The sequence below is a fragment of the Bos indicus genome, chromosome 16, assembly GCF_029378745.1.
Source record: "Bos indicus isolate NIAB-ARS_2022 breed Sahiwal x Tharparkar chromosome 16, NIAB-ARS_B.indTharparkar_mat_pri_1.0, whole genome shotgun sequence".
Lineage (NCBI taxonomy): Eukaryota > Metazoa > Chordata > Mammalia > Artiodactyla > Bovidae > Bos > Bos indicus.
In genome coordinates, this window is record NC_091775.1 from 61,840,493 (window position 1) to 61,864,107 (window position 23,615).

Below are 23,615 nucleotides of genomic sequence, written 5' to 3' on the forward strand. Positions count from 1 at the left end.
CTCCAAGAGATAGTGAAGGACAGGGAAGCCTGGTGAGCTGCAGTCCATAGGGTCGCAAAGAGTCAGACACAACTCAGTGACTGAACAACAGATAGAATTGAATCCAGCAAGGAACCAGAACCTGTGCCATCAACATCAGGCATGAGTGAAACTGTAGCTTGCCCTCCATCTCCTATTGTTGACAGTCCTTCAGCTCTACCATCTCCCATCTCCTCTCCCTCCTCCAGTCAGTAATCTTCTTGCCTGTTCCATAAATGCCAGCCCCTGAATGCCAGCTGTTTACTACTGTAGTTTTCAAGCTACTGTAGTTTAAGATTAAAAATGTTTTGTGTTTGTTTTTACATATTATTTATGTGAAAAGTATTATAAACCTATTGCAGTACACTACTATATCGCCAGTTGTGTTAGTTGAGTACCTAGGCTAACTTTGTGGGACTTAACAAGCAAATTGGACTTAATTATCGTGCTCTCAGAATAGAAGGCATTCATATGTAGGAGAAAAGACTAAGAAAGAAAGTGAAGTCACTCAGTCATGTCCGACTCTTTGAGACTCCACGGACTGTAGCCTACCAGGCTCCTCTGTCCATGGGATGTTCCAGGCAAGAATATTGGAGTGGGTTGCCATTTCAGACTTATGGTAAACTGTAGAATGAAAGCTGTTTAGGTTCAGGGAGTTATTGTGATTATTTACATCTATTTGCAAAGAGAAAACAAGCCCACCTGAAACCATAAACGCAGAATTGAAATGCTATGCACCACCAGGACTGGAGCCTCCAGGCGGCTGGCCAGGACCACATGCACTCTGCATGTCCCTTCTAGGTTTACGACTGTGAGGCCAGACTTAAGCGGTCACGAAATGTCTGGGTCTCCCTTTTCTGTACAGATAACCATGCTTGAAGGGTATCTTAGAGTTTACAAGGGGCCATTGTATATGTGAATCGTTTTATTCACGGTCATACTAGTAAGCTGCGTTTTTTTGTAATCTCTCTTTTACAAATGAAAAAGAAGGCCAGCTTCCAAGATGGGGTGCCTGCTAAGTGGCACATTTGGGCTTTGAATGGCCCTTCAGCCCCATGGCTCCGCCTATACTGCTGTGCTCCCCTTTACAGGCCACTTCTGCTGTGCAGCCTTCACGGTGCTGAAAGAGGGAGGCCAGGCATGGAGGGCAGAGAAGGAAGGATGCTCTCCCTGTATGGTTTCATAATTCCCTGCTTCCTAAAGCAGCCTGGGCATATCCTGGGGGACCAGGCCAAGACTTTCAGGAGAGTGGACCACTGCTGGCTCCTGCAACCTCAGGTTGCTAGAGTCTCTCTGTCTTTTGAGCCATCTCAGGGGTGAACAGGCCAGTGAAGCAGGAGAAGGAGGAGTGATGTTGTTGTGATGGTGTATAAGTCCTCCCAAGGCTGAGGTTCACCTTCTCACCCCAACTCCCAACAAACACTCCAATGAACCCTGAAGCATGGCTCACCTCACATTTCAGCAGTCAAACCAGTTTCCAACAAGGATGCTCTGCCTGCAGATGAGACTCAAGTGGCTAGAGATACACTGCCCTCTGGTGGTCGATCAGGGTCATTACTGCCAGGCCTGTAAAAGAAGCGCCGTATGGGGAAGGATATATATGTATGTGTTAGTCGCTCAGTTGTGTCGGATTCTGCGACCCTATGGACTGAAGCCCGCCAGGCTCCTCTGTCCATGGGCTTTTCCAGGCACGAATACTAGAGTGGGTTGCCATGCCCTCCTGCAGGGGATCTTCCCCAACCCAGGAATCAAACCCAGGTCTCCTGCATTGCAAGCACATTCTTTACCATCTGAGCTGCCAGGGAAGCCCATATGGGGAAGTGATTACTTTTATTAAGTGCCTGCTGTGTGCCAGGCACTATGTATAAAGCTTCAGGATAGGATAGAGTATAACATGCAACTCCTGACCCCAGAGGACTCATAATTTAGTGCAGGAGTCACGATGTTCCCACATGAAAGTTGACAAGCATTGCACCAAGATAGGACCTGAAAAGTGGCACATGGAAAGGCGTTACAGCAGAAGTGCAGAAAGAGAGGTTGCATCACTATGAGGCAGCTGGGGAAGGCTTCTCAGAGCCCTGAAGGATGGGCAGAATTGAAACAGATGGAGAAGGTGAGAGATTATGGTCTCCCCTACAGAAACCCTTCAGGAGCCCCCATTGTCTCCATAAGCATTAAATCCCATCTCCTTGCCTGCTTCATGCCTACCCCAGCCTTCCTGGATCCTTACAGTTGCTGAGAACTGTATGTTACCTCTGTGTTCTTTCACATTCCTTGACTGTGCATTCTACCCTCTGCACTTTGTCTGTTGGACAAGCCCCCACACAGCTTTTAGAACTCTGCTCATGGAACATAATATGTTCTCTGGAAATTTTCCCCAAGTAGGTAGCTGCCCCCTCCCCTGTGTTCTCACAGCCCCTGGTCTGTGCATCTCTGGTTCTTAAGGTTTATTAAGTGTCTTTTCATCACTAGGCAATACGTGTCTTAAGAACTGGGACTATCTGATGTGCAGAGGATTCCTGTGAGAGGGGCAGGGAAGGACAATGGGCAGTGAGAAGGGGAAAATAAATTGGTGGTGAGCATGGAGGGAAGTCGGGGAGGGAAAAGCCACTGAAGCTCAGTCTAAATTAAGTCTGCATGCAGATAAATGTGTCCTGAAGGCAGCGCGGTGCCAGAAAGGCTCTGGAGTAAGAGGGGTGCAGGGCATGGTGAAGGGCTGACTATAGGTCATGTGAAGACAAAACCAGTGAAATCCTTTAGGAACCCATTGCACCAGTGCAGGTATGCAGCATACAGTCATAATTGCTGTGAAGAATAGAAGATTGGAAGAAGCCAAATAATTGGAGGATTTGAAAGTCTGGGCAAGGACTTCCCTGGTAGTCCAGTGGTCAAGAATCCAATGCAGGGGACACAGGTTCCATCCCCAGTCCAGGAAGATCCCGCACGCCACGGAGCAGCTAAGCTTGTGTCCCACAACTGCTGAGCTGAAGCTCGTGTGCCTGGAGCCCATGCTGTGCAGTAAGAGAAGCCATGGCAGCAAAAGCCTGTGCACCGCAACAAAGACAAGTCCTCACTCACCGCACCTGGAGGAAGCCCGTGTGCAGCAACGAAGAGTGGTAACACTTATTTTAAACATTAAAAAGAAATGCTTATTTATTTATCAACAAATAAACATTTTAAAAGAAGAAACTCTGGGCACCTAGGGGAATGCGCCACAACCTTGTCAAACTCCAATGTGCAGATAATCACCTGGGGCCTTGTTAAAACACACGTTCTGACTCCTTCGGCTGGTGGAGGGGCCTGAGGTGCTACGTATCTAACCAGCTCCCAGGTGCTGCCTGGACTGATCCACAGACCACACTGTGAGCATCTTTGAGTGAGTTAGAAGCAGTGCCAGTGCCTGCCAGGCTCCAGGAGCACAATGGTGAAGAGCAGATGGTGTCTCTGGGTGAGGAAAGGCACCCCTTCCCCAGGTGGATACAGCAGACCACACGACTTCCTGAGCAGCTGGTGTTCCAGCCCCCGCTTGCCCTTTGAGAGAGCAACAACCTGTAAAACCCTTTGTGGCAGCTCCAGTAGAACCGGTAACTCAGAGGTCGGCAGAGGTGGGGGCGCCCACTGGAAGACAGGGTAATGACTTGGCCTGTCACAATTGGGTTCAAGCTGCAAGCTGGAGACTCAGATCTGGGACCAGTGGGCCTACTGATGACAGAGCACCCGGGAGAGCCGGGTGAGGTGAGGTGGAGCCCAGCGACTAATCTAACCCTTGGGGCCTTTTTCAGGATGACACTCTTCTAACATCATCTCCGTCTCTTTTGTTGTCTTGCAGGTCACCGTTCCCTTTATGAACGTAAGTGCTTGCGGTCATTCTGTCCTCAAGATGCCAAGTCTCCTCCCATCCTCCTGCTCCATTGGCAGAGTCAGCCTTGGTCCCTGTGTGCCTGGGGGGATCGAGAATCTTTGTCCAGTGACCTGAAAGGGGAGTCAGCCATCAGACAGCCTCACATCCAGAGCATGCCTCTGCCCCACCCAGCCCCCCTTAGCAGGACTTGTCTCCCCAGCCTCTCCCCAACCTTCCAGGAGCTGGAATGTGCCTGCCGGCTCCCTCTGAGCTCACCTTGCCCTTGTTTCCTGTATGAGTTGGAAAGAGAGGACAGATGCCACCCGAATGAGTGTGGGTTGGAGCCAGGGCAGAACCAAGTGGAACTTCTGAGGCTCAGACCCTGTGCCTTCCACCTACGTCAAGGGCTCGGGGACCATGGGTGTTTGTGCCCCAGAGGGCAGTGATCAAGAGCCTGGCCACTGGGGGTGAACCAGGCTGGGTGGACTCTCAGCCAGACCAAGTAGAGCCTCAGCTCATTGTGAGTAAAGCAGGGATAATTAACAACTATCTCGAAAGGTGATTTTGAAGATTAACTGAGATAACCAGGGGCGTGCTCAGCACAGTGCCTCACACAGGCTAAGCCCTCAGAAACAGAAGCTATTTATTCTCCGTGTCTTAGTCCCATGGGGTGGGGGGCACGGGGAGAGGAGAATTAAAGCAGAAAGACAGCAAGAACCTTTGAAACTAGATGGAAACAGGGAGCAGAATTACACCGCCAGTCAGCTCTCCTCCGCCTCTCTTCCCTCCCGCAGCTGTGAGTCCCAGGTTAGGCTGGCCTGGCCGCTGAGTCTGCAGGAAGCTCCTGGCGTCCCACCCCCGGGGCCCTCCCTGCTCTCAGGTCCCCCCTCCCCACCATGCCTCCAGCTGAGGAAGGTCAGCTGCCCTCACCTCTCCCCCACGTGTCTTTGCAGAGTTTGATGGGGCGTCGGGCGGATGACAGCGGGAACAGTTGTGATCACTGGCGGAATCCTAGCTACGGTCATCCTCCTCTGCATCATTGCCGTCCTGTGCTACTGTAGGCTCCAGGTCAGTGCCCGGGGCCCAGGGCCACAGGCCGCCAGCAAACCACTTCCCCAGCGTGGAGGCGACAAAGCCCCAAGCCTAGAAAGCGGGAGGCTTATGTTGAGGGGGCTGGACCTTGCAGGGTGGTCAGAAAGGAGCTTTTCTTCAGCCTGCATACTCTGGGCACCCGAGACAGTGAGCTGGGAAAGCACCGGCTCCTTGTGTGGTGTCTCCCAGAGGTCTGAGATTTCAGGATTAGTGGGAAGGACACCGCTGTGGGGAGACTGAAAGCAGCTCCCAGCACCCCAGCCTGGGCTCAGTGGAATCTGTATGTCCCTCCCTCTCTGCCTCCCCGCCTCTCTCAACCACGTGCATGCTAAGTTGCTCAGTCGTGTCCGACTCTTTGCTTCCCCATGGACTGTAGCCCGCCAGGCTCCTCTGTCCATGGGATTCTCCAGGCAAGAATACTGGAGTGGGTTGCCATTTCCTTCTCCAGGAAATCTTTCCCACCTAGCGATCGAACCCGCATCTCTTAAGTCTCCTGCATTGGCAGGTGGGTTCTTTACCCCTAGCGCCAGCTGGGAAGCCTCTCAACAGCCACCTGGAGTTAATACACAGGAAGTAGGTGGAGGAAGCGAGAAGAACTGATCTTGCGGGGCCGGGAGGACTTCGCTGTGGACCGTGGGCTCCTGGTGTTGACTTGTATATCCAGGGTTGACCAAGGGCTTGGGCAGGGTCCTCGGCGGAGCAGGGGCGCGGGTATCTGCGCATACTCAGAGGGGAGCACCCCGCCCTCAGGCAGCCCTCCCCTCTCTCCCCTCAGTATTACTGCTGCAAGAAGAGCAGAGCGGAGGATGCAGACGAGGAAGGGGAGGAGGAGCACGACCTGCCCACACACCCCAGAGGCCCCGCCTGCAATGCCTGCAGCTCCCAGGCTCTGGACGGCCGAGGCAGCCTGGCGCCCGTCCCCGGCGAGCCCTGCGGCCAGCCGTGCAGGGTGGCGGCCGGCCACTGCACCGCCTGCTCCCCATACAGCTCCCCCTTTTACATACGGACGGCTGACATGGTGCCCAACGGGGGCGGAGGCGAGAGGCTCTCCTTTGCTCCCACCTACTACAAGGAGGGGGGACCCCCATCTCTCCAAGTGGCAGCGCCCCAGAGTTACCCGGTGACGTGGCCAGGCTCTGGGCGCGAGGCCTTCACCAATCCAAGGGCTATTAGTACAGACGTGTAACCCCTTTCACCCCTGACCCGCCCCCAACACACACCAACACGGCTGCTCCCCACCCAGGATCATCAATGGGGACAGTGGACGACCCTTCCCACAGCCTGCAAGGACCTTCTCAGTTTTTCTGGCTCTCCTTGCCCCACAGTGGAAGGCTCACCTGGATTCAGGCTGTTGAGGGCATTGAGAACCAGGGCAGGGGCTGGCCCCATGGCCCAGAGGAAGGGGGCCTGACAGGTCATGTTGGCAGCCTGGCCGGTGTCTCTGCTGGGACTTTTCTCCGGCCAGGCCAGCGTGGCCACAGCCCTCACACTTACCTCTGTCCCCTGGCTTTGCCAGACTCTGAGGAGACGAGCAGGAGCCCAGGGGAAGCTAAGCAAAGGCTCCGGAGGTCTCCAGAGTCCTTGGGGATGAAAGGAGAAAGTGGGGGGGTGAGGGCAAGGGGAGAGGCCAGACCTGAGGCCCTGGCAGAACTCGAGAAGGGTGGGCAAGGATTGAAGGGCTTTTTCGGGACCTGCTTGCCACAATGAATCCAGGAGCTAGTTCACCATCTCGTTTTGTACTTCAGCTTCCTAGAGACTGCAGTTCCGGTAGCTGTTCCAACACAGATGCTACTTCCTGAACATGCTTGTGTTTGCCCCCATCCTCACGGAACACAGCGACTAGACTTTAAAGGCCGTGGCATGAGGTTATTTGCAGGGAATAACCTGCATCCAACATGGATGTCTAGCCTTGTCTCCCCACAAATCCTCTTTCTCTGCCTTGGGAACCAGCTATCCCGGCTGTTGAAACTTTTCCAAGTTTTGTTACTAGAGTTTGAGTAGCTTAGTGAGGGAGAGCCTGCCGATGGTGTCTGGGGCCCTGGTCCACCACGCTGAGTGTGGTGCCTCGATGCGGCCCTGCAAGGACCTGTGCATTCCCAGGTGTATACACACACACATCTGTCACCACCAAGTGTGTACAAACATCACCACCTGGTGTGTGTGCACACACACACACACACACGCCTGTTACCACCAGGTGTGTGCACACATACCACCATCACCAGCGCTCACCAGGGCTCTGCCACCTTCAGGAACCGCAGAGCAGAAGAGTGATGTGGCAGCTAGAAAGTCAGCCTCCAGACAGCAGGAGTGACAGGTGATCAGGGTGGCAGCCACAGCAGCCACTGATGGGTACAGGAAGCACCTTCGGAGTCTCCCGTGAAACGATCCTGCCACATGGAAGCCCCTCCGGAGACCCGGTATCCTACCTGGGCATCCAGCCGTGAGGCCATAGACCAGCACCCTGTCTTCCCATCAGGGATGGCAGCGCTGGCTCCGAGGATGGGAGCAGATTTGACTCAGCAATCAGATTCCACGCTGGCCACCCTCCCTCTGCTGACCCAACCCTCAGTCTCTGAACGAGGGCCTGTTTATTGCTGGGTCGCTCCAGCCCCAAGTCCAGATCCCAGATATAACTCAGCTGTGGCCTTATGCTGTTTGTGTGGCTGCATCTGATGAGTGTCCCAGTTGATGTAAGGGATGGCTGCCCACCCCCTCCTAAGGGCATTAGTAACCCCCAGCCTCTCTTGAGTCATTGCAGTGTGTGGGACAAGAAGGGAGCAGACCCCTTGGCCAATTTTTGCTGAATTTTGATTTTTGCATCTGAGAAAGGGAGGGTGCAGCTGGGGGAGGCATGAAGGGGAAGAGAATTCGCCACACCTTTGCATCCCTCTCGGCACTTCTCACCTTGCATCTCAATCTGGAATCAAGGCTAACTGGGTTGAGAACCAGAGGACCTAGGGTCTGGTCACATTTGGGTTACTCTGGGTCCTCTGAGGACCGGTCCCTTATCTCCTCTGAGACCCCATTTCCTCCAGGGAAATGGGACTCGCCCAGATGGACTCTGAAGGCCCTTTAGTGCTCCAGGAAACCAGGATTCCCCGAAAAGTCCTGCCAGCCAGACCACTCTCTCTCGCCCTAGTCCTGGCAGGGGGCTGGATACACTTTCCAACTGCCTGATCCCGTGTGCACGGATGCATGTTGATGAATCCAAGACCACAGTACATTGCAGGGTTAGCTGGCAAAACAATTTTAACATCAGAAAAAAGCCAACATGTTTGACCCTCCTACTGGGTGACTTCAAGTTCTCTGCTACTAGGAAGCAGCTTTCAGTGGGGGGTAGTCAGCTCTGTCTCCCAGAGCCCAGAGGGACCAGCTTAGGGACAGTGGCTTTCACATCCCCACACCCATCCCACTGACAGCCCTTCCTGGGCTAAGCACACCCGTTGATGTGAGCTGCTGGGCCTGGCTACCCTAGCTCCTCCTGATGGCCAGCCCCAGTGTCTTGCTGCCATGGGATTCCACAGTTGCACAACCACATCAGGGGCTGTCCCTCCTCACCCCCAAAATTCTAGTACCTCCCACCTTCAGAGAAGTCAAGACCCAGTCAACTCTTAACGTGCTTCTTGGCCCTCATTCTTTGAGATCCTGGAGTGAAAAGCATCTTCGTGCAGTCCCTCTCTCCTCCCAGAGCTTCCCCAGCCTCAGTCAACCCATAAGTCAACATCTGAGTTTGGGGCATTGGAGAGATGGTGGCCGAGGCTCCCCCTGCCCCGACTGCGCAACGCTGCTCCGGGCACAGCCTCGAGGTTGCCCGCCAGCCTCCCAGCAGCTGCAAGGACCTTGCCTGTGGAAGAGGAAGCTCACCCCACTCCACTGCACTGTACTTTTTGGCCACCGAGTCTGTGCTCTGGGACACTGTTTGGACACTTTTCAAACTGCACCCTAAAGAGGAAGCAGAGAGACAGAGACCCCTGCTCCCGCCAACTTTTCTCTCCACTTCACTGCTCCTGCTACAGAATTCTTGCCCTGCATCTTTGATAACTTGGAGTCACAACCAAGCAAATGTCCAAAATAAAGGAGAAATTTGAAATAGAAACCCCCGCAGGGTCCTCGGTGCTTTACCTGGGGGAAGGGGCAGCAGGGCACGGACTGAAGACTGAACACCCCCTTCTCAGCGCCCAGAGCGTCCTTTCTCTGCACTGAGATCTGCCAGCTTCCTCTCCCTTCCGGCTTCCCTCTGCTGTGCCCCCTGCCACCCCCCATCCCTTTTCTTGCCCTGATCAGAGCTCACTTCCAGGAGGGATGTGTCATGTGTTGGGAAAGGGGATTGAAGCATAGCTGCTGCTGCCTCCTGAGGTGGAAGGAGCCTTCGGCTGATGGTGGGGAGTCTCCCTGGGGAGCAGCCTGCCCCCCAAGCCTCACTGTCCAGGCCCTGGTGTCCCCCCCTGTAGTTTGCCTTAAGTCCCCAACTCTGATGCCTGAGGAGACCCTGACAGCCTGAGGAGGGAAGGCCAGAGAGTCTGGGGACCCGCTCCTGAGCTCAGCAGGGATGGTGATATCGTGAGAGGCGTGCGGTGAGGACCAGAGAGCCAGGGCGGAGGTTCTTTCTGGGCGAAAGGGAGTGTTCTGGGAGGACGAGGGTGAAGCTGGAGCTGTGCACATGTCTGTGAACATGTGTAAGAGAGAAAAAGAGAGACACCCACGCCTCGTCCCAGGACCACACAGCCCGCGGGGCAGCGGGCAACCTGGCCTGAGTCACGCAGCACCCAGGCCCCTGGAGTCAGGGTGCTCTGCCCCGGCAGGCCTTTGACCCTCAGCCAGGGGGCAGTTGGCTACAGCTCTGTCACCAGCTGTCCCCTGGGAACAAAAAAAACCTGAGGCAGCCAGCCCAGGCTTGAGCACCTCCCTCCTCCACTCCCCACAGAGCAGCCACACACACCCTCACCCACCCCCCGCCTCTCCCCAGCATCTCAGGCCGCGGGGTGTACTTTTCTGCTTCTCAGTTTCCTCATCCATAAAATTGAGCTTGTGATGCCTGCCTTATTCCATTGCTTTGAAAAGTGAGTGAGCACGGCACGCACAGTAGCCATTGTCATTAGAAGGATTTGGTGGGGACTCAAATTGGAGCTGTGGAGGCAGCTGGGATCGCTCCGGCATCTGGGTGAAAGGCTCCTCTGGGCTCATTTTCATCTCTGCTCCTCGCCAAGACTTCTGAAGCCTCTCCTCCATCGCCACCTCTCCCTGTCTCTTCCAGACACTGCTGGACCATCTCTCTGCCCATCACCGCCTCTCCCTTCATTTGGAACTTCCCTCCCCATAACTGCCTGTGACTCTTGGAGGGACCCAGGGTCCCATCAACCTGTGCTGTGCTGCGCTTAGTCACTCAGTCATGTCCAAATCTGCAACCCCATGGCATGTAGCCCGACAGGCTCCTCTGTCCATGGGGATTCTCTGGGCAAGAATACTGGAGTGGGTTGCCATGCCCTCCTCCAGGGAATCTTCCCAATCCAGGGATCAAACCCAGTCCTCCCACATTGTAGGCAGATTCTTTACTGCCTGAGCCACCAGGGAAGCCCAAGAATACTGGTGTAGGTAGCCTATCCCTTCTCCAGGGGAACTTCCCGACCCAGGAATTGAACCGGGATCTTCTGCATTGTAGGCGGATTCTTTACCAGCTGAGCTACCTGGGAAGCCCCCATCAACCTAGGACTGCCTTTTGGCCTCACATTTGCCCCAGTAAACTATACAAATAAGGGAGAGAATATTCATACATACAAGAGTTCAGCTCTCAGCTGGGTTCTGTGCTTATTTCATTGGCTTCCAAGTTCAAGTTCAAGGCTTGGGTTCAAAAGTCAGGTCAGAAGGGGTCCAGGGGACCCCTCCAGCCCTTCCTCTTGAGCCTGGACTCCCCAAATTGTCCATCCCTGGCCCTGCTGAGTCTCACCCAGAACCTGCTAGACATCCTGGCTTCTCTGTCGAGGCGTGGACGAAGGCCTCCAGGTGTTGGTGGGGAGGTGAGAGTGGGAGAAAGAGTAGAGGGAGGGAGTCGCAACATCTGGCTGGGAGGGACAGGAATGCACTTCTGTAGGACACCATCTGCATTGTCACAGAGTCGGGAAACCAGAGGAGAATGGGACCCGCCCCACCCTATTGCCTCTCGAAGTGGGCTCTATAGGAACCACCTCCACTCGGCTCTGAGTCCCCCTCCTTGTGTTCTGCCTAAACCCACAGAGAACAAAGGGAAATGACAGCTGAGCTCTGCAACATAACCCACAGGCCACGAAGGACTCTATTTCCCTGGCTAACCACCATATCATCATTTCTAATCCCTCCTATCTGGGGGGTGGGTCAGGGAGAATTCCTAAGAAATAAAATCAAAGTCCTCTTTCTCTATTTAGCTTCCAAAAGGCTAAGCCAACTCTGCAACCCTGCTGCGCTCCTGTTCATCTGTTTTTGTCATAACACTTAAAGCGTGACTTTAGGGAAGTTATTCATGTAATTCTAAGTTATTTGGGGAAATATATCCATGGACTTGTTTCCACTTCAAAATGAGCTAAGGCCGCTTGACTGGCACTAGGAGACTGAGAGCTGAGAAATAAGACTCTGGGACCTAACTCTACTAGTTCTGTAAAAGAGCATCAAACCATTCCCATGCCCCACTTCCACATGCATCCTTAGAGGGGGGTGGCCAGCCAGATCCAGACAGCCACCAAGCACCACCCACCCACCTCCTGCCCTGCCTGCCTTCATCCCTCCTCTGTGTCTTGCTGTGGATGCAAGTGCGAAAAGGCTTCATCAGGCCAGATCATATTGCTTTCCTCCCTTTCCCTTTGCTTCAGTTCAGTTCAGCCATTCAGTTGTGTCCGACTGTTTGCGACCCCATGGACTGCAGCATGCCAGGCTTCCATGTCCATCACCAACTCCTGGAGCTTGCTCAAACTCATGTCCATTGAGTCAGTGTTGCCATCCAACCATCTCATCCTTTGTCATCCCCTTCTCCTGCCTTCAGTCTTTCCCAGCATCAAGGTTTTTTCCAATGAGTCAGTTCTTTGCATCAGGTAACCAAAGTAAAGCAAAAATACATCCTTTACATCAGGGGCTTACAATCCTGTACCTTTTATCTTTTTTTGGATGTGGCATGCAGGATCTTAATTCCTTGCTCGGGAATTAAACCAGTTCTCCCTGCAATGGAAGCACAGAGTTCTAACCACTGGATCAATAGAGAAGTCCCTACAGGGTACTTTTAGATGGGAGGAAAGGGAACCTATGAGTGTAAAAAAGTGAGTGTTAGGTGCTCAGTCGTGTCCAACTCTTTGCAACCAGGTGGACTGTAATCCACCAGGCTCCTCTGTCCATGGCGTTCTCCAGGCAAGAATACTGGAGTGGGTAGCCATTCCCTTCTCCAGGTAATCTTCCCAACCCAGGGATCAAACCTGGGTTTCCTGTGTTGCAGGCAGATTCTTTATCAGCTGAGCCACCAGGGAAGTAATGTTGACACTTTAATCACGAGTTCTGTTCTGGACCTAACTAAACAACGCAAGGTTCAACAGAAGCCTGACCCTCCTCACAAAGTTCTCTGAACTCTTCCCAAACATAGGACCCAACCAGGGAACAGATCTTCTCCAGATAACCAATCGGTGCTGTTGCCCACAATATCAGTGTAGTGAGGAGGCCATGGCTTACTCTGCAGGGAGGGAGTGTCTTGAACTTTCCTTCTGGCAGGAATCCTGAGCAGGGCAGGGCCCTGGTGGAGGCTGGAAGGAGGGTAGAGAATGGCACCTCCACCTTCTAATGTCTAAAAGGCAAGATCGTCAAAAACAACCACACACAGGCTGTGAAAAATTTCAACACTCACCAAATCTGTGAAAGCATTGTCTAACAAAAAAGTTCAAATGCATCCAGGAATAACACACTTCTCATGAATATTCTTAAGGATAATATTTTCTGCCTTGTAATCCATTTGTTGGGCAGCCATGAACTCTTCCTGAAACTTAGGAGATGAACATCCATGCAGAGTCCCAGCCCTAAACATGGCGGAAGTCCCCCTTTCTCCATCAAACTGCCCCCCACAATCCTAAGTGAGCCTGCTTCCCAAGATGGTCCTTTTCCAAGGGTAATTGGTCTCAGGGGGACAATCTGCCCAGGCCTCCAGGAGAGCACTTGACTCCCCAATTTCCTCTCCATCCTGTCATGAAGCAACCCCTGACTCCTTCTTACACACACCATCACTACCACCAGCAAGGAACCCCAGCCATAGCTTGGAGCTGGCAGGTAGGCAAGGCAGCCGTTGCCCTGAGCTCACTGGCTCCCAGGCCTGCTCCACCCAGTGGGCAGGACAGGTTCAGTCTTCACAGAGGTGAACGTCCAGAAACTGGGGGACTGGACATCTGAGCTCCAGTGCTGGCCTGCCTGCAGGTACAGGTCAGGCCCCACACCCACGCCAACCCATCACAGTATCTATATATCCTCCTGGGCTGGGTTTTGCCTTAGGCCAGAGATTTTCTTTCTACCCATTGGGAATTACATCCTTACTCCTAACAAAAGATCTTTCCCCTGAGAAGATCCATGTTCTGGGTCTAATCAAATCTCCTAAATTCATAACTGAGGCCTAACCCTCCTCACAACATCTGAGTTCTTTCTGCAAACATGTAGGGCCCAACCAAGGAACCTAGAATGATCAGAAGACCTAAACCCCAGACCCCGACATAGAGATCAAGGGTCTCACCAGCCCCCTCACCCTCCCCTTCCTCTGCCTCCCTCCCACTGCCTGTGGTCCCTTGTCTTCGCATCTAGGAAGGAGTCGTGAGCTGGTGTCAGTGAATGAGGAGGAACCCAAAAGAGAAAAATTAAGAATCGAGTGTTTTCGGAGAGGGAAAAAAGTGGTAATATAAAATGTCTGACACTGGAGGAATACACACACACGCACACACGCACACACGCACACACACACACAGGAAAATGGCTTCCTATTGGAAGGGAGAGGGAATTGGCGAGATGAAGGCAGAAACAAAACTTTCCAGTGTACGCACGTGGTAGGTTGCTTCAGTCGTGACCCACGCTGTGTGAGCCTATGGACTGTAGCCCTCCAGGCTCCTCTGTCCATGTGATTCTCCAGGCAAGAATACTGGAGTGTGTTGTCATGCCCTCCTGCAGGGGATCTTCCCGATTCAGGGACCAAACCCATGTCTCTTATGTCTCCTGCATTGGCAGGCAGATTCTTTACCACTGGCGCTACCTGGGAAGCCTCTTTGAATATATACCTGGTTATGTTACTTTCCTCTGGTAACTTTATATTTTGAAAAGTGTTTTCTTTCAGTTAAATTATACCAGACTGTCTGAGAATAGCAAGTACCCTCCGGGCAGTCATATGCAGGTACATACCTGGCTATGAGCAGAGCCCTTGGGGCAAGCCTGCTGAGGCCTGTGCTCAGATCTGAAGAGATGCCAAGTGGTCAGGAGTCTCTTCAGATGTTGCCGCGTTTGGACTCTCCCAGCTCTGGGGCTGGGTCACGGCTCATGCGTGCCGGCTCTCCACAGGCAAAGGGGCTTCTGTGCTACAAGTTTGGAGCAATTTTCTCTCCACAAGACCAGCAGGCAGAAGACTAAAGGGAAAAACAGTGTCAACTCACATAGGTTCATATCAGATAAATATTTTTTGAATTGCTTTCTGTTGTGGTAAATTTTCTATAACATAAAATTTACAGTTTTAAACATTTCGAGGTATACAATTCAGTGGTGTTAGTTCAATAGTGGATTTATTTATTTACCTATTTATTTGAGATATAATTGACATATAACACTGTATTAGTTTTAGGTGTACAACATAATTTAATGATCACTGCTATAAATTTAATGTCCATTACCACATATGGCGACACATTTGTTGTTTCTTGTGATGAGATTTTAAGATCTATTCTCTTAGCAACTTTCCCAAATGCAATACAGTAATTTTTAAAATACTTACTTGGCTGCACTGGGTTTTCGTTGTGGTATGTGGGATCTAGCTGCCTGACCAGAGATTGAACCCGGGCCTCCTGCATTGGGAACGCAGAGTCTTAGCCACTGGACCACCAGGGTAGTCCTCAGTAATTTTTTAAAATACATAATTATTAACTGTAGTGACCATGCTGCACATTACATCTCCAGGTCTTTTTATCTCATAACTGCAAATTTTACTTTTTTTAAGTTGATGACAAGTTCAAATGCATGCTAAAGCTCTACCTTTTTATCCACCCCCTCTCACCCCAACATGCTATACTTTTTGTGATATTTTATTTTATTTTAATTGGAAGCTAATTACTTTATAATACTGTAGTGGGTTTTGCCATACATTGACATGAATCAGCCATGGGTGTACATGTGTCCCCCATCCTGAACCCTCACTCCCCATCCCATCCCTCAGGGTTGTCCCAGTGCACTGGCTTTGAGTGCCACATGCTATATTTTTGATGTCACAGTAGGTTCTTTTAACACTGTGCTTCTCTAGTTCATTTGCTAGGTTTCTCCCCTAGAGAGGGCAGTGGGGCCAAGGGCGCAGGATCTGGGTTCTGGTCTCAGTTTTGCACTAGTAAACACATATCCTTAAGTGGTCACTTAGTCCCTCAGTTCCCTAATCTGTAAAATGAGGGATTTAGACTATCTAGACTATACAATTATTTCATTCATTTCGTTTTAGTAATTCAAGTCCACTTTTTAAGGAGATTCTAGGCAAAGAAGCTCAAAGCCAAAGTGCAAGGAACCTACTGGTTATCTAAATCCATTCAAGTGAATTCACATTTCAGCAAAGACAAAACTTCCTGGTTGTCAGAAATCTGACACATTTGTAACCTTCAGAAATCGGTATGTGGCAGAAAGTTCTAAATGAAGGCAAGGGGCCAGAAACTATTCTCTGGTGAGCCAAGTGCTTCGCTCTGCAGCCATGTCCATAGCTTTGAGCTGTGTGACCCAACTCCAACTCCAACTCTGACCAAAGTGCTCCCAGGCTGAGCTAGGTGGGGAAAAAGCACAAATGGAGGAAAACAGTCATGAGAGAGCAGGGCTAACATAGGCAAAACTCTTCATTCAACTACCATTTGCTGGGGATGGAGCACTAGGTGCTAAGCATTGTGCTAAGAGTTAGAGAGAGAAAAATGAAAAGTACCACCCTTGTCCTCAAGCGGGTTATATTCTAGGATAGAAAATTAACACATATTTCACAGGTAAAATACTAAACTTTCCAGGTATTTACTTGCCCTTAACTAAAACACAGAGTGGAGGGACTTCTCTGGCAGTCCAGTGGTTAAGTAAGATTCCATGCTTCCAATACAGGAGGCATGGGTTCAATCCCTGATCAGGGAACTAAGATCCCACATGCTATGTAGCATGGCCAAAAAATTTAAAAAAGACAAAAAGTCGAGTGGATACTCAAAGAGTATAAGATGGAGTCCATTGTCTTCATATTGGCATGGTCAAAGCCGGGCAGGGGCGTCCATCCGCCTGTCAAATGTGGCTTCGTTACTTTAGGAAGTAGATAGCAGCCTCAGCGTTTCTTTCCTGCCAGACTTTGTCCTCATGTTAGAAAGAGTGAAATTGCTAAGGACAGTGTCTTAGCTCGGGCTGACAAATTACCATAGATAGCTAGCTTAAACAGTAAACATTTATTCCTCACAGTTCTGGAGACTGGGACGCTCAAGATCAAGGTACTATCAAATCTGATGTCTGGGGAGGGCCCGCTTCCTGGTTCATGGATGTCCATCTTACACTGTGTCCTCATATTGTGGAAGGAACTAGAGAGCTCTCTGGGGCCTCTTCAATCCTATCAGGAGGGCTCCATTCTCATGACCTAATCACACCCTAAAGACTGTGCCTCCTAATATTATCACACTATGCATAGGATTTCAATATGTAAAATTGGGGGAGACAAAAGCATTCAATCCATAGCAGATGGGTCCTAGGTCTCTGGGGCATAAACCATTAATCAAGGCAATTTTTAGGTGGTAAACACAAATTGAAATTCAACCAGAGTGGGCACAGATATGTAGAGGATGTGCTAGAGCCTTGAGAAGGTGGAGATACATAATGTGGTAAATTAAAGAGAGAAGAAAAAAGATAGACTGGAAGAGTTAATACCATTGTGAGGATCAGACTCCTAGGGATAGAGGGCAGTCAGAGGTCACATAATCACCCTCACCTCAATGTACTGTCAATGCAAATAATCAATAACCAATCTAAAAATAGAGGGGCGTTTTATTCAAGCCAAACTGAGAATTATAGCCCAGAAGACAGCTTCTTAGTAGCTCTGGGAATTTACCCCAGAGAAGCATGGTTTTCAGCAGTTTTGTATCTTATCAGAACAAAGAACATCAAACATGACCGGGGTACATTCCTTCAAGTTTTCAAAAAAAAAAAAAAAAAAAAGACAGATTAGCACATCCAGTGAGTCAGTACAACCTTGGTGCCGGGAAGGGATCCTTATCATCAAAGGAATACTTGCATTGATGTCCCAGGAAGTGGGGCATTTATCTCTGTCTTCAAAACAGACATTATTTACTTCTGGACAGCACACCCTTTTCTTTAATGGTTAGAGCAGCTGTACAATATACGTGTGATGGACCACAGACAGAATGTCCTAACTGGCATAAAGTTCAAGCCAAATCATGTACAAGCTAGAAAGACTTCCTCAAATCTCAATATGTGAAAATTTCTTCCATCAACCATTAGAAACCATCTGGCAGGGAGTACTTCCCTGGTGGTCCAGTGATTAAAAATCTGTGATTCCACTGCAGGGGACACAGATGTGATCCCTGTTTAGAGAACTAGGATCCCTCATGCTGTGTGGTGCAGCAAAAAAAATACACATGCACGCTCTTTGGGTTTCGCTGGTAGTCCAGTGGTTAGGACTCCACGCTTCCACTGCATGGGGTGCAGGTGGAAATGGCAACCCGCTCCAGTATTCTTGCCTGGAAAATCCCATGGACGGAGGAGCCTGGCGGGCTACGTCCACAGGGTCGCAAAGAATTGGACACGACTGTGCAACTAACACACACATACACACAGGGAACTAAGGGGCTTCCCTGGTGGTGCAGTGGTAAAGAATCCACCTACCAAGCAGAAAACGCAGGTTCAGTCCCTGGGTTGGGGAGATCCCCTGGAATGGCAAGCCACTCCAGTACTCCTGTCTGGGAAATCCCATAGACAGAGAAGCCTGGCAGGCTACAGTCCATGGGGTCACAAAGTTGGACACGACTTAGCAACTAAACTAAACCTTTAGGAGAATAACATTACATTCTTTTTAAGATAAACACCACTTATTAAAATGTAAATAATAGTGAGGAAATGTTAGTCAAAAGGTACAAACTTTCAGCTATAAAATGTAAGTTCTGGAAATCCAATACAGTATGTGACTGTAGCTTACGCTGCATTTATACTTGAAATTTTCTAAAAGAGTAAATCTTGAGTGTTCGTAACACAAAAAAAGGTGAATATGTAAGGTCATGAATATGTTAATTAACTTGATTTGTGGTGATCATTTGAACTGTGGTGTTGGAGAAGATTCTTGAGAGTCCCTTGGACTGCAAGGAGATCCAACCAGTCCATTCTGAAGGAGATCAGCCCTGGGATTTCTTTGGAAGGAATGATGCTAAAGCTGAAACTCCAGTACTTTGGCCACCTCATGCAAAGAGTTAACTCATTGGAAAAGACTCTGATGCTGGGAGGGATTGGGGGCAAGAGGAGAAGGGGATGACAGAGGATGAGATGGCTGGATGGCATCACTGACTCGATGGATGTGAGTCTGGGTGAACTCTGGGAGTTGGTGATGGACAGGGAGGCCTGGCGTGCTGCGATTCATGGGGTTGCAAAGAGTCGGACATGACTGAGTGACTGATCTGATCTGTGGTGATCATTTCACAATATACATATATCAAATTATCATGTTGTACACTTGAAATATATATAATTTTATTTTCCAATTGTACCTCATAAACCTGGGGAAAATGTAAGTAATTCAAAGCAGATGAGAGATTAGATATCGTAATTCTACTATTCTATCTTCCTATGATTATTTGGGGTGCTATTAGTTAACAACCTAGTCTTTAAAAACTACATTTAATTTTTAGGTGTGTAATAGGGAAGAACCTTTGTGTTCTCTTATAAACTAATCACTAAGGGGATGTTGCCTATAAGCTTAAATACACATAATGGCCCAACTCTGGGAACCTTGCCTCCCAGATAATGAGCATTAAGCTAAAACACCTTTGTTTAGCTCAGAGGAATCATCCTGACCAGGTCCACGTGTGAATGACTGCAGGGAGGAAGAAATTAACACGTCCCCTCCAGAGGCTGATGGGAACCAGGAAGTGCTTGACTTTACACCCTCCCTTTTTAGTATAAAAGAAGCCTGATTCTAACTCAGGTAAGATAGTTTTTTGCCATATGAGTTCGTTATCTTAGTCTCTGGCTTCGGGAATAAAGTCACTATTCCTTGCCCCAACAGCTCATCTCTCAGCCTATTGGCCTGTCGTGCAGCTAGCAGTATGAAGTTGGACTTGATAAAAGGTATTTATTTCCATTTAGGTCAAGAGTTTTTTTTTTTTTTTTTTTTTCTTTTAGACTTACTAGGAATTTTTCACATCTTGCACAGATGTGTTAAAAATAAGATGTCAACTTTGCTACATTGAAGTATTATGGGAAGGAAATAATTCCAAAATTATGTATAAAACACCTATGAATCAGATATAATAAAGGACAAGGTATATGATGCACAGAAGTACAATATACTACACTTGATCTTAGCCAAAAGGCCGAGAAGCAGTAGAAGTACAATATAAATGCTAACTAATATTAAATAATACTCATTTAATAATACAAGGGGACATTTGGTCATATGAAAAGAATCGTTAGTGGTTTTGACATCATGGTGGACTGATGGTGAATTCATCTGTGCTTCTGCTTTTCTTGCTTTCTGAGAAATTTCTGAGGATTCCTGATCTCACTCAGGAAGCATTATGGTAAAAATCTGATTGAAGAAATATACATTTTATCTATGCTGGGTTGTTTTTTTTTTTTTGGTAATTGGAATGGCTAACCTCTTGGTAAATCTGCCCCAAACTTTCATCACTAAATAAAACCCACCAAACTGATGGCTATTCTAAAACGTACTTTCCTTCTTTGTTTAAATTTGCTAATTCAGGCATGAAGTTTAAAGACAACTCTATAGAAAGACTATTACCTTGAGTTCACATGGAGTAATTATTGAGGACTCATTCAGAAAACGAAGATCATGGCATCTGGTCCCACCACTTCATGGGAAATAGATGGGGAAACAGTGGAAACAGTGTCAGACTTTATTCTTGGGGGCTCCAAAATCACTACAGATGGTGACTGCAGCCACGAAATTAAAAGATGCTTACTCCTTGGAAGGAAAGTTATGGCCAACCTAGATAGCATATTCAAAAGCAGAGACATTACTTTGCCAACAAAGGTCCATCTAGTCAAGGCTATGGTTTTTCCTGTGGTCATGTATGGATGTGAGAGTTGGACTGTGAAGAAGGCTGAGCGCCGAAGAATTGATGCTTTTGAACTGTGGTGTTGGAGAAGACTCTTGAGAGTCCCTTGGACTGCAAGGAGATCCAACCAGTCCATTCTGAAGGAGATCAGCCCTGGGATTTCTTTGGAAGGAATGATGCTAAAGCTGAAACTCCAGTACTTTGGCCACCTCATGCGAAGAGTTGACTCATTGGAAAAGACTCTGATGCTGAGAGGGATTGGGGGCACGAGGAGAAGGGGACGACAGAGGATGAGATGGCTGGATGGCATCACTGACTCGATGGACATGAGTCTGAGTGAACTCCGGGAGTTGGTGATGGACAGGGAGGCCTGGCGTGCTGCGATTCATGGGGTCGCAAACAGTCAGACACGAATGAGTGACTGATCTGATCTGATTTTTAATTAAAGAAAGAGGGAAAATAGTTTCTCTTCCTGTACCTACCAATAATATAAATTTTTTAAAAAATGGCACCAGCTCCTCTATTGTGGCTCCTGTATATATATTTTTAATTTATTTGGCTGTGTTGGGTCTTCAGTTGCGGCAGGTGGGATCTTTCCCTGCAGTGTTCCGGGTGCTCTCTAGTTGCGGCATGGGGGCTCCAGAGCGCAAGAGCTCTGTAGCTGTGGTGTGCTGGCTTAGTTGTCCCGTGGCATGTGGGATTCTGGTTCCCTAACCAGGGATTGAACCCATGTTCCCTGTATTGGAAGGCAGATTCTTAATCACTGGACCACCAGGGAAGTCCCAGCTCCTGTTCATTCTGATTGCTGCTGTATAAAATTTTCAAATTAAATGTAATTGTTGAAGTTTTTGTTTTGTTACTTTTTCTCTAGTTTCCAGAGAATGTATTGACATTCTTCTAAAAACCATTTGCTCTAGATTTTACCTGGGGAGTATTCTACATGTGGCTTACCATCTCTGTGAAACTCATAAATAAATGAATGAAAAATTGATAAAATGTGATGCCATATCGCTGACAACAGACCAGGATGGTGATTTAGTAACCAGAAGTGTGTAGCTTTTGTTCACACTGTTCAGTAATGTGTCTGATGAATAATTATAGCCCCACATCAAGTAATGGAACTACTGGCTATAATCAGAAAGATAGTGGGGACTTTTTAAATTAACTTTCTCCAGTCAAACTACATGGAATATAAGAAATTATGAAACTGACTGGCAGTGCACTTATAAGAGGCAGTCAAACAAGGTGTTTTCTTAAAAAGCTGCTTGAAGCAAAGAATTACTCTGTTTTGTGGACAACAATACCAATTTTGCAGGGCTTGGCTATCAGCTGTCTTGTTTATACAACTAACCTGGTGCGCCTCACATGGGGCACTGGGTTCTAAGCACCCAGAAGCCTCTGCCTGACTGGATGCAGGGCCCAGCAGGCCTGTGGCTTCAGCCCCACTTACCACTTTGTTTGCACAGTTTCTGATCCTCAAAGGTGCATCTGTTGCTTTTGAACCTGGCTTTGTTTTGTTTCTAATTTTATTGATGTATAGTTGATTTACATTGCATTAATTTCTGCTATGTGGCAAAGTGATTCAGTTATATATACATTCTTCATATTCTTTCCCATTATAGTTTAGGATATTAAATATTGTTCCCTGTGCTATATAATAGGACTTTGTTGTTCATCTGTCTTATATATAATAGCTTGTATCTGTTAACCCCAAACTCCCAATCCTTCCCTTCCCCACCCCCCTCCCCCTTGGCAACCACAATTCTGTATTCTAAGTTTGTGAGCCTGTTTCTGTTTTTCAGACCATGTCATTTTATATTTCACAGGCAAGCGTATGGTATTTGTCTTTCTCCATCTGACTTACTTAGCTTAGTATGATCATCTCTAGGTCCATCCATGTTTCTGCAAATGATGCTTCATCCTTTTCTATGGCTGAGTAATATTCCATTGTATATATCTACCACATCTTCCTTATCCATTCACCTGTCAATTGACATTTAGGTTGTTCCCAAGTCTTGGCTATTGTGAATAGTGCTGCTATGAACATCGAGGTGCATGTATCTTTTTGATTTAGTTTTGTCTGGGTATATGCCCAGGAGTGGGATTGCAGGATCATACAGCAGCTCTATTTTTAGTTTTCTGAGGAAGCGCCATATTGGTTTCCACAGTGACAGCACCAACTTACATTCTCACCAACAGTGTAGGAGGGTTCCCTTTTTTCCCACAGCCTCTGCAGCATTTGTTATTTGTAGACTTTTTAAATGATGGCCATTCTGTTTGGTGTGAAGTGGTACCTCATTAAATTGTTATGATTTGCATTTCTCTAATAATTAGCAATGATGATGGCTCTGTTTTTTTTAAGTTCTCTTGAATTTCTTTTATCTATTATCATTACATGTTCAGAGTTACAAAAAGATGTTAAAGTGAGAACTTAAAATGGCATCTTTGGTATTATAATAAAAGGCATTACCAAGTTGAGGGTTCATCTTAAGTACTGGTTTGTATATTAGAAAATTAGAGATCCTAAAAGGTGTCAGGCTACAAGTCAAAAAAAATGACTTGTGTCTCATTTGTAGTGTGTGTGTGTATGAAGGCCTTCTGCAGGCCCTCAATTCATATATCATGTGGGTGGATTCCTCGGTAAAGAGTACCCTGCACATATATGAAACAGGATTTGTTCCTTTTTCTTAAAGTAGCTAAGGACTTCAGTAGCTAAGTTCCTTCCCTAGTTTAGCTTGATGAAGCTACTTGTTAAAGAAAAAATATTCAATGACACGTGCTAAAAATGATAAGGCAGACTTCATCCAGGACATTAATGCTGGTATAGGGACCACTGCAATGGGATGTTACAGTGTGGAGAAAGACAGGGTTCAACTCCAAACACAGCTTGGGCAAGAGGGAATTTAGAGCCAAGGTGCAGGGATAGAAAACAACTAAGAGGAAACACCAGGGATAACAGGGGTTCTGGCTAAACTGACTTAATGGAATTCTTGCAGAAGGCAGGCCAGGGTGATGAGACATCACCTAGGGCAGGGGTCCCCAACCTCCAGGCTGCAGACCTGTACCTCCTGTCAGATCAGTGGTGGCATTAGACTAGAAAGAAAGTGCAGAATAAATGTAATGTGCTAGAAATGGACATGGAACAACAGACTGGTTCCAAATAGGAAAAGGAGTAT

The 23,615-nt window shown here is 48.5% G+C and overlaps 1 protein-coding gene and 1 pseudogene across 5 annotated transcripts in view; one reads left to right on the plus strand and one right to left on the minus strand.

The window, feature by feature from the left end:
- LOC109570775 (protein FAM163A) overlaps positions 1-9,050 on the plus strand; it is a 97,389-nt gene extending 88,339 nt beyond the window's left edge. For all 5 annotated transcript variants that reach the window (XM_070768522.1, XM_070768521.1, XM_070768520.1 and 2 more), the window contains exons 3-5: positions 3,848-3,868; positions 4,813-4,927; positions 5,727-9,050. In XM_070768522.1, coding sequence (XP_070624623.1) covers positions 4,835-4,927; positions 5,727-6,137 — 504 coding nt within the window. In that variant the 5' untranslated portion in view covers positions 3,848-3,868; positions 4,813-4,834 and the 3' untranslated portion in view covers positions 6,138-9,050. The remainder of the gene's footprint in view (positions 1-3,847; positions 3,869-4,812; positions 4,928-5,726) is intronic.
- A 10,537-nt stretch (positions 9,051-19,587) lies between these two features.
- On the minus strand, positions 19,588-19,746 carry LOC139176576 (U2 spliceosomal RNA; annotated as a pseudogene).
- Positions 19,747-23,615: the final 3,869 nt, after the last annotated feature.